Source organism: Rhinolophus ferrumequinum, chromosome 4 (assembly GCF_004115265.2).
Source record: "Rhinolophus ferrumequinum isolate MPI-CBG mRhiFer1 chromosome 4, mRhiFer1_v1.p, whole genome shotgun sequence".
NCBI classification, from domain to species: Eukaryota; Metazoa; Chordata; class Mammalia; order Chiroptera; family Rhinolophidae; genus Rhinolophus; species Rhinolophus ferrumequinum.
In genome coordinates this window covers 86,309,522-86,322,719 of record NC_046287.1, presented here as the reverse complement: position 1 = coordinate 86,322,719, position 13,198 = coordinate 86,309,522, and the positions used below count along the sequence as shown (strand labels likewise).

Genomic DNA, 13,198 nt, shown 5'->3' with positions numbered 1-13,198 from the left:
TTAAATGTTTTGCAAACAAAAAAGCTCAAAACTTCTCTACAGAGTCTTTCCATGGGGCTAAAAATGTTATTTAAATAATGTAGGCAGTATTAATATCCTTCAATTTGAAAGGAATAAAACATGAGCTACATAAATTCAACTGCTACAAAGATGGCTGTTTTTTTCAGATTATTAGAGAACAAATCAAATGCAAATTTGTCCTTCCATATCCTGAAGCCCAATTGCCTGATACATAACAGATACATGATAAAATATATAAATGAAAACACCTGACTAGCTAAATTTTTTTAATCCATCTGTACTTAACAACATAATGTGATTTTGCAACCAGTGTTCTTGGTCTATGATAGTAGGAGGTTTCCATTTAGGACACTAACCTCAGGTTCTGAAGGGCCCAGGAAATACCGAATTCCTCCCTTTATAGATCTTAAGGTTAAAAGGGTAGTTTCTAATATTTTCAAAGTTGGAGTCTGAGTATCATCAACAAATTTATAAACTAAAATTTACCAATTGCACCTGGACTTGTCAGGTTAGGGATGTCATTCTATGTTGAATCATATTCTCCAACAAATAATCACAGCCCCCGAGAGAACTACACTCTACTCTGCTCACCTTCAAGGCTCTTTCTGAGGCCTTCCGAGATGACTAGCATCAGACTTTTGAGGAAGGCTAGCCATTAGACAAGGCTTTTCCCCACGATCTGACTGCTTGAAGTGACATCCAGGATCAGGTCGATCCTGTATCCAGGAATCATGACCCTCCCTGAGGCACCAGTCAGTGCACTTTGGCACTTCTTGAAAACCACTGGACTGCTCCTTTAGCTGAAAGGAAAAAAAACATCAAAACCACAACAAACAAAACAAAGGGGGAAAAAATCAGTAATTCAACCTGAAAAGACAGAGCGTGGGGAAAAATATACCAAAATAGCCTTGTTTAGATCAAAATGTAGCCTTGCCTTGATGTAAAGATCATAGTTTCAATATTGTTTCAGTCACTGAACAAAGTTTATTCCTAATATACAAAACTGAAAAATTTTAAATTTATTGCATTACATCTGAAAAGAACTGAAAATGGTAATTACATAAAATAATTTTATAGAATACAGGTAAATAAGTATAATGAAGGCATTCATAAACGACTAACAGCCTAAGGCTTATGTGAGTGTGTCTCATCAAGAGACAAAGTACTCAACGTTTCCATGTTCTCAAATGGTAATCTGATTTACAGAGGCCTGAAACATACCTAACAGGCTGACTTTAACTGAGTTTAATTGGCAGAAAACTGCCAATGCCATTAAAGCCAATCTACGTACTACTATTCTTAAATTACATACTGATAGACAGAAAAGGACTTAGGCTTGCATCCTCTTTAAGTGACTTGACACTAATACAAGGTGTACCTCCCACACACAATGCCCTTGTCCTAGTATTCTGAATTTCAATGTTCACACTTATTTGAAATAAGCAATTTTAAATGTTCTCATCACTATGGCCTTAAATTTAAAACGTTAAAAGATCTGATAAATAAATAACAAGTCTTATTTAATCTGCTTCAAAACAAAAATTTTAACTATAGGAATCCAGAGATAAAATTCTACTTATTTCTGTTTTTCAATACAAAATACTTTTCCTAGGACATAATGTTAAAAGGCAAGAAAAAAATCTTTGAGGTTATTGTTTTAAAAGTTGGCTCACAACTCCTTTAAAACATTTGTACCCTAAAAGATAGATACTTGATCAAACAATTATTTTATATTCTTCTACTACTTATCCAATAGCTCCATTCAGTTAACACGACAAACATCCACATCGATTCCCAAGTTGGCAACCTTGAAATGCTACTAGACTGTTTTGTTTTTTTTTTTTTTTTTACTTGTTTGAGAATATGACTAAAGCTATAAACCTCTGTCCCCGAGAAAAATGTGCACACACGTAGACAGACAACGTGGATGAGATTTCAGGGAATTCACAGAGTCCTCTGAAGCCAAAGCCTAGGCCCTGGGTTCAGATTTCTGCCTTCCGATTCAGCACTGGCTTAGTTTTAGCAAGCCCCATGTTTTTCCTGAATTGTTGCATGTAGTTTGCCAATTCTTGCCAGTTTACCATCCTTCAATCTACCTTCTTTTACCTAGCTAGCAGAGTAAGTTTATTAAAATGCAAATCTGATCATGTGGCCCACCTGCTAAACATCTTCAATACCTCCTCTGGAAATGCTAAGTCTCCTTAGGATGGTATCATCTGGCCTCTACCTACATTTCAAGCATCCTACCTATTAGGTTGGTGCGAAAGTGATTGCAGTTTTTGCAATTATTTTTAACCTTTTAAACCGCAATCACTTTTGCACCAACCTAACACAATTTCCATTCTCCACTCATAATTTATAATTGCCCAATACATGTTTCCATGCCTTCATGCTTTTTGCACACTGTTTCCTCTTCCTGAAATGTCATGGCTCAATTCCTTACTCATCTCTCAAAAAGCTCCTCTCTTTATGCTCTTTCAGAACCTTCTGTTTATTTATGCCATGAGATTTATCTCAATGTATTACAAGTGCTTATTTACTTGCATATCTTCAGACAGTATGTTTTCTAGGGGCAAGAGCCTTGTTTAATTCCATCTTTGTGTTCCCAGTACCTAGAACATAGTAGTGCTAAATATAAATGTATGGTGTGCCACTATTCTTATTCACAACCAGTTACTATGCTTCACAAAAAAAATTATTGCTGAATTTAATCTAAAATAACCTTTAAGAATTCAAAATTTGAAAAATTCATTATGGAAGAGTATTTTAGCAGCAACTCCCGAAAGCAAGTGTTAACTATCACCAATTCTTTATAAACTGTCCTCATCTCGGTCATATGTATATATATACATACATACAATATATATAATAATGTCTATTATGGACATCCAAACCAGGAGTTAAAGCATAAGGATACAGAATAATATGTAGTCCTTTGGATAAAAATTCCTAAACCTGGGATAGCAAGCACATGACAGAAAATATTAAGTAATTATTCCTCTTTTCTTACCCTTTCCTTCTTTACTCCATCTCATACTCAGGGTCTAAGAGTCTGCCTCAATACAGCAAACCATAAGCTTAGTAACTACAGACTGACTACAGTCAGCACAGAAGTTAATATAAACCACATCAAACACAATAAAAATATTCACAGGAGACCTATTCCATATCCCTTGGAAACCCATTCCCAAGTTTAACAATTCTAAAGATCAAGAATTAATTTTTATCTTAAACAAAATATTTTGCTGACCTGGTGAGTCAAAAACAGTTTTAAATTGTTAAAGTTATTCATTTTCACATGTATTTTTTTGTAGTTTTAAATAGATATATTTGCAGATATACTGTGTTCTAAAACTATGGTTTCCAAATCTGTGTATGGGAATCAACTGGGACACTTCCAAAAACACACATCCCCAGGTCTCTGCCCAAATAAACTGAACCAAAATTTCCCGAATTAGAGCTAAGAGTCATCTGTATTTCATAAAACACCCCAGGTAATTTTGATGCAGCTATTTGAAAACTACTGTTCTAAATATCACAGTTTACATATGGAAGAGCTAGAATCAGCAGAGTAATAGAAACATCTCTAAATAGAAATTTTCCTCACACGTGTAGTGTCTCTTTTTGTTTATGGGTTCTAACAGGCTAATAAATGCAGGGTGAAGTTGCTTCACCCTCAGAATAAAAACTGTTTTGATATATCTTAACCACAGATTTCTAGATACTAGTTATTTTACCATACAGCTTCATTAAAGAGTAATCAGCCAGCATTTCTTTTTAATTATGCTATTATAGTGTTTGTCCAGAGGCAATCCCTTAAGAGTTTTTCTTTACACATGACCTTGAAAAAAGATATATTCAATAAAAGTATTGTAAATGTGAATTGTTAAAAATTCACTACAGATTTTAAATTGAACTATTTCATCAATTTCTTTTAATTATGCATTTCCATTAGGCATATTTTCAATATACTAATAATTGCAGATGTATACATTTCTATAGCACATCAGAAGTAATAAATCCAGGTGTTGAGAGAACAGGGACAAAAATATGGGTTAAAAAAAAATACAAATAGTCTGCACCCAATAAATTATTGGAAAGCAGAGTTGATAGAGTCTAACATACACAGCAACGTTCGTTGTACATATGTTTAGAACATTTGAATCACAAATCAGTAAGACAGGAGCTAATCTTGATATTGCTACTGAGCCCCTACTAATAATATAGAAAAGGCACCATTACTAAGGAATAAACACGAAAACTCAGAAACACATTTACACACAGATCTGTTTGACACATTCTATCATATTACAATGACATCCCTCAAGATTCCTTAGTGGTCTTTTTAAAAAATAAAGAGAAAGTACCCCAAAATTCTAAGTGTCAAGGGGAAAAAATAACTATTTTAAATATGTGTTTAAAAATCTTTACTGACACAACTTAAATAGTTTGCCAGCTTTTGGCACATACTTTTAGTGATTTTAGTGGAATAAAAACATTTTATGCAGAAGAAGAGAGATGTGGTTTCTGAATTATTTCAGATACTAGAAACAGATTTCAATAAATTCCAGAATGTCTTTTAATCAGTACATATTGCAAAAAGTTAAACACAAACTATAATTATAGATCCTAATTACAGATTATCCTTGTAAAAGGTAAAACCATTCACATTGCCCAGCATGACACAGAAAAGTCACTAGTACCCATCAACAGACCAATGGAACTTCTGCATCACCTTTTGAGAACTGAGAAGTTGAAAGATAAGATCACAATCTGTAGCCACTTAAACATATAGCTGAGATAACTCTTTTTTTCTACAAACACATACATGCCCTTTCTGAACACCTGCCAAGAAGCTGAAAAAGTAGCTGTCCTAGGTTATCTTAAAAAGCTGGGCAAGCTCATTAAAGGCAAAGCTGTTAATGTCAAAAGCCAACAGTTTTTTTGTTTTGTTTTATTTTTGTTTTTTGTTTTTTTACAGCAAACATCTGCTCTAAAATGTTAGCCTCCAGGGCAATCATAACATTGATAGAGATGCAGAAAGATTCTTCAGCATATAGAAATCTCAATTTTGAAAGATAATATTACTATTAGCACTTTCAAGGAAGAGAAAAATAATTGTTACACTTTCCTGGAATGTCATTCACCAGTAAGATCATACTGGCAGGATTTCTCTGGCTACTTTGAGCAATGTATTTAGGTAGCCACGTGTTCCTGGAATCATAGTACAGAATAGTTTTCCATTGCAAAACATTACTAGAGAGGATTATTGCAGGAATAAAGACCAGAAAAAAAATCTTTTTCAATCACGCTAATTATAATATGGTCATTCTATGAAAACATCTGATATATCAGTAATATAACATGACTATTTCGCCACAAGTATGCTTATCAATATCAAAGACTACTATTACGGGGATAAACAATAAAGTTTTCTTGTGTATCAGGATTCAAAGTCCCACCTAACTTATTCCTCATAATTGAAAATATTGCAAACAACCAATTTTATCAAACAGCTGCAGTTTAAAAGAAAAAGAAGCAAAAATACACACATACTTTTTTCCAACTCAAATGGTTATCAAAAGTCCTAGAGAGTTATCAAAAATATTACACTAGAAACACACTCATGAGTCCTCAGACATTGGCCTGAACTTTATTAAATGAGACCAAAAAAGATAAAGTCATGAATTAAGGTAAAATGATCATAAACAGCTCAAGATTTTTGTTTGTAATACAAAGCCGCTCCTCAGAATTCTAACACAAGGCTAAGTGATGAACTGCCACAGAGGAAACAGTATCCCTATACTATTTTGACAAACAAAGTATAAGAAATTGGGTCACTCTGGACGGTATAAACCAAGCCAGGTCAAGAGACAATATGGCACCCAAGTTTTTCCATTAACTATTTTCTAGGATCCAAACAACTTTACCAGACGTCTTTATAAATTTCACAGATATAAACTATAAGCCACATCCTCTGCCAAATCATCCACAAGATCCTTGAATTTAATCAAAATTAAATGACTATAAAAATTCACATTACACAGGATTTGACATATGCACAAGACAGGTAATATTAACTCTTCCCTCCCTCTTCGGTGCTCCAATACATTTAGTAGGTATCTCTATTGTCTCATTCATAAAACCATTTAATAGGTGATCTCCCTCATAAGACGGTGAACTTGAGAACTGGCAATCCACTCTATTTACCATGGTTATCCTCATTGCCTAGAAATACCGTTGTATTAAGTCATTCAAGGCACACTGAGTGAATAAGAACATAATACCTAAGTCAAAATTGCACAGAAAGCTGAAGTAGACAGAGAAGTCAGGTAAATAGAAGGTAAAATTTAAGAACACATAAAAACAGAATCAGAGAGGCAGCAGATATATGAGGGGGAAAGCACTGGTCTGGAAGGGCTGGAATGTAGATAATGTAGGCTGGAATTTATCTCTGGAATGTAGATAAATTTTAATCCAGATTTTGGCAGTAACAAATATTATAACCTTGAGCAAATCACTTTGCCTCCTTGGATCTCAATTGCCTCATTTATAAAATAAACAGTAAAACTAGATGAGCTCTATGTTTCCTTATATAACATAAGCATGATTTTAAAGCAGCAAGAACACTTATACCTGAAAAACAGCACTAACACAACAGATATAATATACCATGTGAGATATTATATTGTAACTCTGGAGCAAAAGATATCTTATGGGTGGGATACACAACTCCGTACATAGTAACAGGTCACATCAATACTAGCAACCACAGCCAGTCAAGAATTATACACACACGCCTAATGTGAAATTTACTGACACATTCACTCATTCAATAAATCTGAAAAAGAATCAAGTTTTGCCAAAAGTTAAGAAATCTGAAGAAAGAGAGACATAAAGGCAAAATTCTGTTTGTTATTCTCTAGTAGAAATTACAATATAGATCAGACGTAGCACACGTGCAAAACATATACACACACAAAACAGCAAAACAAAAAGCATCCTTATGCTTTGTATGAATTGAAATGAATCACATAATTTAATTATTTGGGCTAGAACAGAGCAATATATCACAACATTTTAGCAAAAATTAAGCTTCAACAATATGCAGATCAGGGGTACATTATCTCTCTTCTACACAAGATGAGTCTTGCTGGGATATTAAGAACCAAACGTGCATCAGATCAAAGACATTCCTGAACCCAAAAACCAAAAACAACTCATAGACCTATGTTCCAACTACATAACCAAAATAAACCTTGCCTTAAAACAAATGAATCTTCCACCTCAAATAAGTAGTAGTAATCAATTTTCTTCTTAATAACTACCAGACTCAATATAACAATGTCTGTAATTAGTACTTTTTAAATGTAAGCTGTTCTCAGTACTATGCTAAATACTGTAGAACATAAAAGAGAAAAGGTAAGATTCTTGCCCACAGGAAAATCTTCCCAACCTACTAGCAAGATGGTTTTAGGTTACTGTAAACACATAGTCCCATTTCTCCAACATTTCCCCCAAAAATCTAAGAAGAAAAGTGAGCAATTCCAATATCCATGTATTATTTCAAGGTATTTCTAAAAGCTAGAGGAGGTCTTACAAAACAAACATTACAAACAAAACCTATACAGATATATGGAAACAATACATTGTACCACAAAGGACATGTCTACAAAGGCAGTAAAACAAAGCACCGCGAATGGATAATCTCACATCTAGGATTATTACAGAAACACCTTTACAGTCATCACAACTACAAATCAAAATCATTAAGAGTAAAAACAAAATGAAACAAACCATCAAAAGACTTCTAATTTATATAAAATAAAATTGAAGAAGTTAATTGTTAGGAGTTCTGTTAATATTTCTAACTTGATAATACCTCAATCTTTCTCAAATTTTTCAAAAAGAAGGTAAAGTGGGGAAAATCAATTTGAAAGCTTCAAATTTAAAGTTAAGTAGCATTTCACGTACATACACTCAGTGTCTATCTGTTCCTGATAATGGCAAGACATTATACATGTCAAGAAAGCATTATACAAGTTCAAGAAAGCCCCAAAATCCATTAAAGTCAGTTGTGGAGCATTTTGAGGCTACTAATTATGCATAGACTATATTCATTATTTAATTATGAATTTTAATCTACCTAAATTTTTCAGCTCTATCTCCATGAATTATAGCCTAAATTCCCTTTAATATCAACTGCTCAAACCAAACAATCCTGGGTTTCTTCCCTCTACTCAAGATTAGGCAGCCACAATTCTTTACTGGTCCCAATGCTTCATGATAGAATAGTATGTTCTTTTCTTTATAGCCTACCAATCACTTTCACATACGTTTTTCATTTCAGTCTTCCAACAATCCTATGAGTTAAGGCAAGATTTATCATCTTTATCTCGTGGACAAGGATAGAGATTTAGACATGTTAGGTAGGTAACTGGTACAAAGCTCACTGCTAGAAAACAGTTGAACAAAGACTAGAATAGAATACACATGTCCTGATTCGATATCCAATTTGCATTCTACAATGTCACACAATGAAAATATTTCTAAAAATTACTGAATTTAAAAACTACACTTTTCCTACTTAATCAAACCGTTTGCAAATAAAATGAGAATTAAAGTTAAGATTCTAAAGCAAATGCAAACAGTAAAGAGAGTAGTCTAAGCCATCTCCTTTCTATATCAACATGTGTTTAAAAACAAATATTCAAGCAGTTCAAATACTACAATAAAAACAGCTTAAAGTTAAAATAATTCGATTGTATTCAACTTGTCACACAGCACACAACCAACTCTGCATAATGCATCCTACTAGAGAACAGTGAGGTAAGCTATAAATTATTATACTATACTTGACTTAGAATAAAAATATCCAAAAACTTTCCCTTTTCCTAGTTTTAACCTCCTCATGGTTCTGCTATACTCTAGGAGTGTCCACAGTAGAGTACACATGACAATCCACTGATATATGGGAAGAAATTATTAGAATACTGTCTCCATTTTTTTAACTTGAATATTAGAATTTACTAAGTTACTGTATGAACTGATACTGTCACCCTCACATAAACTCAAGAATACACATATTATTGGGGTGGAGATAGGCTCAAAATTTTTTCACAGAAGGGATTTCCTTCTCAAGAAAATTTGAAGACCATTGTTATAACCAACAAAGATACATAAGTCCTGGGAGACAGATGACTCTAGACTATATCTAATTATCCAAGAAAGAACCTATGTAAGGTGTTCAATATTTGACAGTTCACATAAAAATAAAGACTTTTCAACTGCATTTGCATAATCTATGATGAGATAAACATAACTTACCTCATCCTGGACTCCACTGGTAGTAGTCAACTTGCTCCCATCAGTAATTGTAATAATTATTGCTGGCTCCAAGAAAAAGGGGTTTCTTCCCTAAAGTCCAAAAATACATAGATCATAGTAAGGTCATAACATTAATTTAAGTTTTCTGAGTAAAAAGTCAATTCTCAGAACAGTTCATAAATCCCACTTTATTATATTTTACATATAGTGTACATTTTAAAAAAAAACTTTGGAAGGAAAAAACAGAGGATAACCTTAAAGGAGTGGAAATAGGTAGAGAAAAAGGTAGATTTTTCACTTCTTCCTATATTGTTTTAAATTTTACAGTGAGCATTCATATTTATGTAACTAACTAAATATTTAAATTCAAAGGGACTCCACAGGTCAATTCTAATAATCTGACATATTTAGACACTACAAATTAAAAAAGAAAATATTTTCTGATAACCTTCTTTAAAAAGAAGGCAAAAAAAGTAGGTGAACATTACCATGTAATTTAATCTATGCCTATAATCAAATGTCTAACCAAGTGACTAGGTATATGGATAGAAGAACCGGCTCTAAGAGCTGGTTCCATGGAAACACTACTCTCAGCAAATTAATAATAGTCCAGTATGAAAAATTAAAATTAAGAAGGGTAGTTACTAAAAGAAATTGCTCAACAAGAGGAGTACAAAAACAGTAGCAGAGACAATGAAACACAGTGGCATAGAACTTTCAAATGCTCTATACATAAGGTGAAATAACCTCAAAAACTTCCATTCAATTCTCTGGCCAAGTCACTCCATGGGTGGTACTAGGCTCAATTCTAGGTAACACATCTTCTGAGGGACTCAGATAAACATAAGCTTATCTTTTACCTGTAAATGGCTCTCATTTGAGATATCAATCACATTCTGTATAAAACTATGACCAAAGGGTAGAAGTTTCAAAAGGGTAAACCTTGTGTTTGAAATCAATTGTATCAAATTCTCTGCTACTGTGTTCAAGAAAGGATGGAATGAAATTTTATTAAATAGGATGTAGAAAAGCATATGACAAATTTTAATGTGCCTATGAATCACTTGGAGATCTCAATAAAATGAAGATTGAGTGAATTTACAAATACTTTTTCAAATACAGTAATTGTGATTATAACCTACTCAAAAAGTCTGTGTGAAGGGGGTGTCTGACAGATTAAATTTCTTGATCAAGTCACACAACTTGTAAGTGGCATTTACATTTTCAAACTAATGTCCAAGAAACAGTGGTTCCAGATGGAGAAAGCTTCCTCTGCTCAAATAAAACATGTTGGATATAACCTCTAGAAGATTTCCAATGCACAGGAGCATTTAAATGTTACAGAAGCCTTGCAGGATAAAAACATGAATTTCCCTTCCCTTCCTCCTCTACAACATTCATGGTAAATTTTTGGAAATACATTACACTATATTGTGTCTCACACCATTCACCCCCATAATAAATAATAAATTCTAATAATGTAGGTCTTCTCATGGATCTGGAAATAGGCAAAGTTCATTCCAACTGCTGAGCTTAGACTGATTCCCTCAGGTAGGATGCTCTTCCCTTCCCCTTCCCACAACCCATCCAGGTCCGAATCATTCTTTAAGGCCCAGTTTGTCTTCCTCTTCTTCCATGAAACCATGTGTTCTTACTACAATTTTTTTTAAATACACTATCTTGTATTATTTACTATTGTTTCAAAAAAAGTATACACGTGACTTGTATTCATCTTTTGTTACTGGCATATACTGAGTATTACAGTTTTGATCCAGTTTTTTCCTTTCTTACAATGTGTCTATACTTTTTTTTGGCACCCTCTGTATTTCTTCCTCAGCCCTAAGCACAAAATACTTAAGCACTGGGCACTTAATTATTCACTGATTCACTGACTACAGCCTAATACAAACCTGCCCAAGTTCACAGAACCATTTAAAATTACTCAAACTTCAAGAGGCTTCAAAAAAGTATAGATATGTTACCTTTATATCTCAATATAAATGAATGCTACCAAAACTTAACACGGAAGCACCATGAATCTGCTACGGTACACTACCTCCAAGGGTACACTTCCACCCTCCTATTATCTGTCCAGCCACTCAGTGTCCATTCATATTCACATTTGTCATTCAAACACTTAACGAGTGGCTACCATATATCAGGCATTGTATTAGGTACAAAATACATAATCTCTACTCTCATACGTAATAAATGTATGTACCCATGCACATATAACAATAACTCTCCTCTCCTGGTCTCTACAAATATCGTTTTAGCTCAAAAATTGGCAATGGGAGATAAAGAAAAACAAGATGTCCTAATATTTTCGAAACCATTGTATTTTGATTCCACCCTTAAGCTAAAACTGTAATACTTTGGTTGACTTGCTACCTTGCAAAAGCAAATCAGCAAATCTCTTAAAACCACCATAGCATGGACCAAATACTCGCAGGTGTCCCTGTATCACCTCTACATTTTAACCTAAATCAAAGTCGTATTTTCTGACCAAAACTTTGACACCTATCCATTCTTATTCCTGTATTTGCACACTGAGAATTATCCTCAAGAGCCCAGAGAACTGGTCATTTATAATTAAGAGTTTTATGGAGGATGCCAATCCAAAAATACATACTTTCTTAAGAACCACATCTAAAAATCAAGTTAGAATGTACTCAAATTTAGCAAAGTCTTTGAGTTACTAAAATTTAAGCTCAATTCAAACACTAAAACCAAAGTTACTTTTTTCTTGACAACAAAACAAAGCCTTTAGTTGAAACTTTACTAGTCTTATACACATAATACCCTCCCCACAGAGGCTATGCCTGAAATTACTATAATGACCAAGTACTTGATAATAAAAATAAAGAACTTGCGTTACCTCATTTAACCCTAAAAACTTGGTGAGAGAATTTAAATGATACAATCCACAGTCACCCAGTACCTGCCAAAACCAGAACCTTATTGCAACTCCTAATCACATGGCCTTCCTACAGCACCTAAAGGTCCTGTTGGTAGCAGCTAATTTTCAATACAATTCCACATCAACCTGGATTATGCCAGATTCACCCAATAATGAATGGTGTTACAATCAGTTTGGTTTTATTTAATATATTCTATCGGCAGCAAACTTAACTATGATAGGATTAATCTTTTACTTGGTTTCCCATTGATGTGATTTCTTACCCATCAATTCTTTAAGTATATGTGCTGCCAAAGCGAGCACTATCAATTCTTCTATATATAAATCAATATACCTCCCCCCAACAAAAACACATTGAAACATAATGCAATATATATATTTACTTTTTGAAAACTATGTAACTTCAACCAACTTTGAGGGAGTACATATACAAGATAAAACATTAAGTTCTTTAATGGCTTTACATTTTGGAAAATTCAGATAAAGATCAGAGGTAGGAAAAAAGTAAATAAAAATATGACTATCCTCATTTCACTTATTTATTTGAGGTATTCTCAAATCTTTATCCTTAGAATATTTTACATTTTTATTCTTAAGTATGTTTATGAAGTCACTTAATTAGGGAACAGTCCATATTAGAGTTTCCCTCAAAATTCACCTTGGTCATAAAGTTATAAACAGCCTTTATCTTAGTTATAACATCTCAATAAATAAATAAATAAATAAGCTTTGCTACGACAAAGGCAGCCAGTAGAGGGACTAAAAGTTTACTTTTGCCATTAGCAGCATTAAAGTCAAGATGTTGCACTCTGAAAGCAGTGGTTCCTGGCAAAGAAATCTAGACATGTCACTAGAAAATATATATTGCAAAGTATAATACTGTACCTCTAGAGCTATTAGCTAATGGAAATCCTGTCATTTTGAAATTTT

The 13,198-nt window shown here is 33.4% G+C and overlaps 1 protein-coding gene across 2 annotated transcripts in view; it reads right to left on the bottom strand.

The window, feature by feature from the left end:
* INTS6 (integrator complex subunit 6) overlaps positions 1–13,198 on the bottom strand; it is a 78,978-nt gene that overhangs the window by 51,346 nt on the left and 14,434 nt on the right. Inside the window, exon 4 of one of the 2 annotated variants that reach the window (XM_033104227.1) lies at positions 9,349–9,438. In XM_033104227.1, the coding sequence (XP_032960118.1) occupies positions 9,349–9,438 (90 nt within the window). Of the gene's footprint in view, positions 1–612; positions 822–9,348; positions 9,439–13,198 lie in introns of those variants that run through there. The other variant, XM_033104228.1, reaches the window with a different exon arrangement.